The sequence below is a fragment of the Asterias amurensis genome, chromosome 2 (genome assembly GCF_032118995.1).
Source record: "Asterias amurensis chromosome 2, ASM3211899v1".
NCBI lineage: Eukaryota > Metazoa > Echinodermata > Asteroidea > Forcipulatida > Asteriidae > Asterias > Asterias amurensis.
Window position 1 is genome coordinate 5,146,806 of NC_092649.1, and position 5,141 is coordinate 5,151,946.

Genomic DNA, 5,141 nt, shown 5'->3' on the forward strand with positions numbered 1-5,141 from the left:
ACTCCAGGACAGCGTGAAAAAAACACTCACAATGATTCAAACTTCAATCTCCGACCGTGTTATTAGTTCCCAAAGTAAAGGGAAAACCACGCAATTTCTCGGCACATTGTGTGGATCATTGTATTCAACTTTAACAACATCTTTCTAACCATATGCATTTTGTAACAAATGGTAACAAACGCTTTTCAAAGACCAACTCGACCGATCCAAGGTAACGTGTTCCTTTAAAGCATGTGAGAAGTGGTTGTTAGGTCTGCAGTATTTTTGTGAAACAACACTCTTTGGAGAGCCATATGAAGGACAACTCTTTTTCGAGTGGTCTTCCACTCTTTTAGATTGAAGTTTGCATCTTTGTGAGTGTTTTTTTCACGCTGTCCTGGAGTGAAACCCCTCTAAAAAAGTGAAACAACCACCACTCTTTTTAAAGAGCCATATGAGGGACAACTCGAAATGTAAAGAGTGGTGTTTTTCACTCTTTTACATGTAGAGAGTTGAGTCTTGAGTAGGGTGATCCCTTTGCTGCACAAATTTGGCTAAACTGGGATCGGTGCAGCGGGGCGTCACAGGGGGAAAAAGGTGCAAGTGAAGAAAGAAAATAAACAAAGTGGGTACAAAAGCACGAGAAGTTGAAAAAATCTAACAAAACTTGGTTGCATGTTAAAAAGCTTGACTATAGAAGATTTAGAGGAGCCGTATGCAGCTCACGTAGGATTCTAAACTGGGATGGTGTACAATTGGTGACGTCATGGTCGACGGTGCGGTGCGAAGATGAACAAAAGAAAAAAGAAAAGAAAAGGTTGTGCACTGTTGTGTGAAAGCCAGACTGGGTTTACAGCATCCTAGAGACATCAAGATGTCGTAGGACTCTACGCTATACTTCTAAATTTTATATCACGATAACAAAGGTGTGGTCGCATGGGATTCGGAAGTGTGATGGGCGATGGTAACAATTGGGAGATACCCTATATATGCCTCAAAATAGTTATTGTATAATCCACAGGAATTTGGTTTGGTAATACTCCAAGTATACTATTAGCATAAAAACTTACTTGGTAACGAGCAAAGGAGAGTTGATGATAGCATACAAAATTATGAGGAACGACTCTAATTGTAGTTTTAGCAAAATGAGATAGTTTATCACTATATTTGATGCTGAAAAAGGTTTCAGGTCTCTGAAGCCTTTCTCGTTGCATCTTAAAACACAAAACATTGTGCAACAAGGGTTTCATTGATTTCTTTCATTGTTTTCTTGCAACTTCGATGACCAATAACCAAATAACAAAACTGTGAACATTTTTGGCTCGGTCAGTTATTGAGCCAAAATGTTCACAGTTTTGTTATTTTACAAAACTTTACAAAACGTGTCAAGTGCTTTTAAGTCTGTTGGCACTATAGTGGCCCTAAAAAACTGTTCTCCTTTGACGAAATACTCGCCTCTTCATTCCGTTCAGTCTGGTAGTAAAAGTCTGCTACGTACAGCACAATCCCTGAGACGCAGACTGGGCCGACCAGACCAGCAAAATCACCCAGTAGTTTAAGAATTCCCGCCAACGCCATCCGTACAAAGTAGATGCGGACGATGACTTTACCCAGTGACGGCTGGTGACCTTTAGATGCGGCCTGTACCTATTTTTGAAAGCAATTGGAAAGGCTGCCCTGATAAAGCCTGTAAGCACGAACAGTTGCTTAACGTTAATTTTTTTTAATTTGTTTTTTTTTAACAGGATTACCAACCAAATTTCCACGTGATTTTTAGGATAAGCAAACAACAGTTGAATACCAGTAACAAGCAATGTATATGCAACAATTTGAAATTTGGTTGGTAAGCCTGTTTTTATCAAGGAAGAAATTTCATGCTAAGCAAGTTTTCGTGCTCACAGGCTTCATGAAATTGGGCCCTGGTGGTTTTGAAACATTACAACTGTCAACACTACTTTGTGTGAGCAGTCCCTGACATGTTGAACTAACTTGAGGGTGCTAACACACAAAGGCAACCAACCCTTCCATGGGTTTCTGCTGATGTTATTACGGTGATTGCGGGAAGCGTTTCTGAATATCTATCTTTGGGGGGGGGGGGGGGGGGGTGAACAAAGACAAGTCGACAAACAGCGCGGTGGCCAGTCAAAAGCAATATTATTATTATTTTTAGACGATAAGCACTTCATGAAACCTAGTCATTGATTCTGAAACTGGTAAAGAATATCCAGCCCCAAATTCACTAGAATACTCTGATAGTACAATGAGTCTTGACTCCATTATATCGTAAAAGTGACTTATTCTAAGATCGAGTTAATAGGCCTACCTTTTCCTTTTCATATTCCTCTTTAAACTGGTGGTGTAATGTCTCTGCATTTAGACTCTCCGGTAATTTCCCCAAGTCCGGAACATCCAATGGTCTCTTGTAGCCAAGGAAGAAGATCCAATTCAACCACCAGAAAGACACCTGCGAGGCGAGGTTGACGTAGTAGGCTCGGAACAGTGGCTCCGAGGAGGTCAAGTCGTCGACAATCTCACTGGAAGGGTTTGGATTGCTACGGAAGACCTACAATGTGAAGGGATAACAAAGTTTTGAGAACATCCTTGTGTTTCCGATAGTGAAAAACGGGTATACTTACAAAAAAAGGCACTGGAGATTATTGGTAATTACTCAAAATAATTTTAATCAGCATAAAAACGAGCAACGGAGAGCTGGTAAGTATAAAAACAATGTGAGAAACTGCTCCCTCTAAAGTAACATAGTTTTTGAGAAGAAAATCAAATGTTCCCACTTAAATTTTAAAAGACTTCAGGCCTGAAGCCTTTTAGGCATGAAAGCACTGTGCAAAACGGTGTTTTTTTTTAACTTCTGTTCAATTGAGTTCAAATTTTCACAGACATGTTATTTTATGCATACTTTGGGATACACCAAGTGAGAATACTGTCCTTTGACAATTACCTAGTGTCTAGTAACCTTTACTGTAAATAACACTGAATGTGATCGCTAAAGGCAACGCTGGTGGAAACACCGAAACTAACAGGCCGAGAACGGAATAGTGGTTCTACGAAAAGCCAACGGGATCACAAACAATAAGCCATCTTGAAATTCACCTTCAGCAATTCAACTGTCCTGTTATAGCGGAATGCATTAGTTTGGCAACTCTAAGTATTCTGAAAGATTTTAAAATTATTTTTTTTCAAAATGGAACTGCTTTAACATATCGAAATTAAAGTTTCAGATCACGTGATTTGTACTAATAATTGCTTCAATATTAAATAAGATCAATTGTGGAAAATCAATTTAGTTGGTCTGTGCACTAGTGACAAAACTAGGTTTTGTTCATATTATATTAACTCTTAGTAATATAGTTTTCTCACTAAATGATTAAAATGGATAGATCGAGTTGTCCTCTTTCCGACAAACTTAAAACGTATCTGAGATGGTGGCTATGGCTTGGGTGATGGCTAAGGCATCCGTAGCCGCTAATTTGGATAATGTTTCACCACCGTTACACATTGTTCAGGTCAATTAAATTCAAATAATTCCATACAAAATATCGACAATTGCTTGTACTACGGGTAAAGCAAAACTAACTAAAGTAACAGTAAACATAAATGTTATAAATAGGGTATGTGTCGTTTTGATAATGCATACAATAACAGACCTGTGAAAATTTGAACTCAATTGGTCGTCGAAGTCTTGCGAGAGAATAATGGAATACAAAACACCCTTGTCGCACAAGTGTGTTTTTAGGTGCTTGAATTCGAGACCTCTGCTGAGGTATCGAGTACAATTCAAATATTTTTGTGAGAAATTACTTCTCAAAAACTACGTTACTTCAGAGGTGGCCGTTTCTCACAATGTTTTATACTATCAATAGCTCTACATTGCTCGTTAGGTAGGTTTTTGTGTTAAAAACTATTTTGAGTAATTACCAATAGTGTCCAGTGCTTTTAAGCAAAAGCGTAAAAAAATATGTAACAAGGATTGAGGAAGGGACGTGGTTGAATTACATATTGTAATGCTGAAGAAGGTCCGGTTTGGATCGAAAGCTAAGGCCATCTACCCTACTCATTATATAGGTAGAATGTTTCATATAAGTTTAAACCTCTTTGCAGTTAAACCTTGATCCATGAAGCTCTACCTACCTTACATCTGATAACATTGATGTCCAATAAAAAGAGAAGCGAGTAACAAACCAGCTGCAGGATTGAGAGATCAAACCTTGCTATTTTAACGGAGCTCTGTTTTGCATCATGTAAGTGAATGAGCTTCCCAATCTCTCCCAGCGCTGCCGTTGCATAGTAGAGCAAAGACACGAAGGCCATACCACCAGCTTGCCAGACTTCCATGTGGTGGTAATATACAAGAGAAATGATGCAAGCCACCAGAGCAGTGATGGGTGGAATGTAAAGATGAGGCTGTCTGCCTCCAAGACTCTGAATAAAAGTCTCATCCGTGAGGATGCCTTCTGCTAAAGAGGCGAAGAGACAAATCAGCAGGAAGATGGAAATCAGCCATCTTAGAATATGACCGGGAAAACGGAGGATGTAATCAGATCTCCAGCTGTGTTTGAATCTGACAAAACATGTTAGTGCCAAGAGAACACTTGCAGCCGTTAGAATAAACCATAGATGTGGTAGTACATCGAGTAGATCAATGAAACAAGTATTGTCAGACACTCTGTCGAGTACGAAGCTTCCACTGTCATCCAAATCGGTCGAGTTGACTCCACAGAGCCAATGCCAACCAATGTTCTCCTGTGCCATAGTTGAGCTACGGGTTATCAGCATCCAACGCTCAGTCAACTGAAGCTCTAAAAAAGTTGTTCATTCTTCATCAAAGTAGGCACCAAGACGGATTTACAACGAGCTGATAGCAAATTACATACAGTTAATTTGAAAACAATGTCAAAAGTTGACGGTCCTTCGAACAGAGCTAACGGCTGTTTCTGAGTAAAGTCAGTGCACCCGTATTCAATGTACTGAACATTTTGACCGTAAATCAAAACAAATAGGAACATAAACTTTGCTCACGTGTTGTATTTACACATAGAGTCGAAGGGTCTTGTACGAGATAACACTTAACTAACCTTTAAAACAAATTCTAATCAGCCTTGATTGTGGTAGAGACCGTAAATAGAAATGTTCTTCACGTGACGCAC

General features: G+C 39.3%; 1 protein-coding gene across 1 annotated transcript; it reads right to left on the reverse strand.

Annotated features, from left to right (window-relative positions):
• Positions 1 to 393: 393 nt before the first annotated feature.
• LOC139934145 (ATP-binding cassette sub-family C member 9-like) lies at positions 394 to 4,918 on the reverse strand. Its single transcript, XM_071928439.1, has 3 exons — positions 4,126 to 4,918; positions 2,303 to 2,542; positions 394 to 1,626 (listed from the first exon to the last, which is right to left on the reverse strand). The coding sequence occupies exons 1-3, from the start codon at positions 4,768 to 4,770 to the stop codon at positions 1,390 to 1,392; spliced, it is 1,122 nt and encodes a 373-aa protein (XP_071784540.1). The 5' UTR covers positions 4,771 to 4,918; the 3' UTR covers positions 394 to 1,389.
• Positions 4,919 to 5,141: the final 223 nt, after the last annotated feature.

Bases quoted from the DNA above. Each gene is read 5' to 3' on its own strand.
- LOC139934145 (XM_071928439.1), bottom strand. From the start codon at position 4,770: ATGCTGATAACCCGTAGCTCAACTATGGCACAGGAGAACATTGGTTGG. The intron at 2,543-4,125 runs GTAGGTAGAGCT...TTCACATTGTAG, and splicing joins TCAATGTTATCAGATGTAAG to GTCTTCCGTAGCAATCCAAA. The intron at 1,627-2,302 runs GTAGGCCTATTA...TTTCAAAAATAG, and splicing joins AGGAATATGAAAAGGAAAAG to GTACAGGCCGCATCTAAAGG.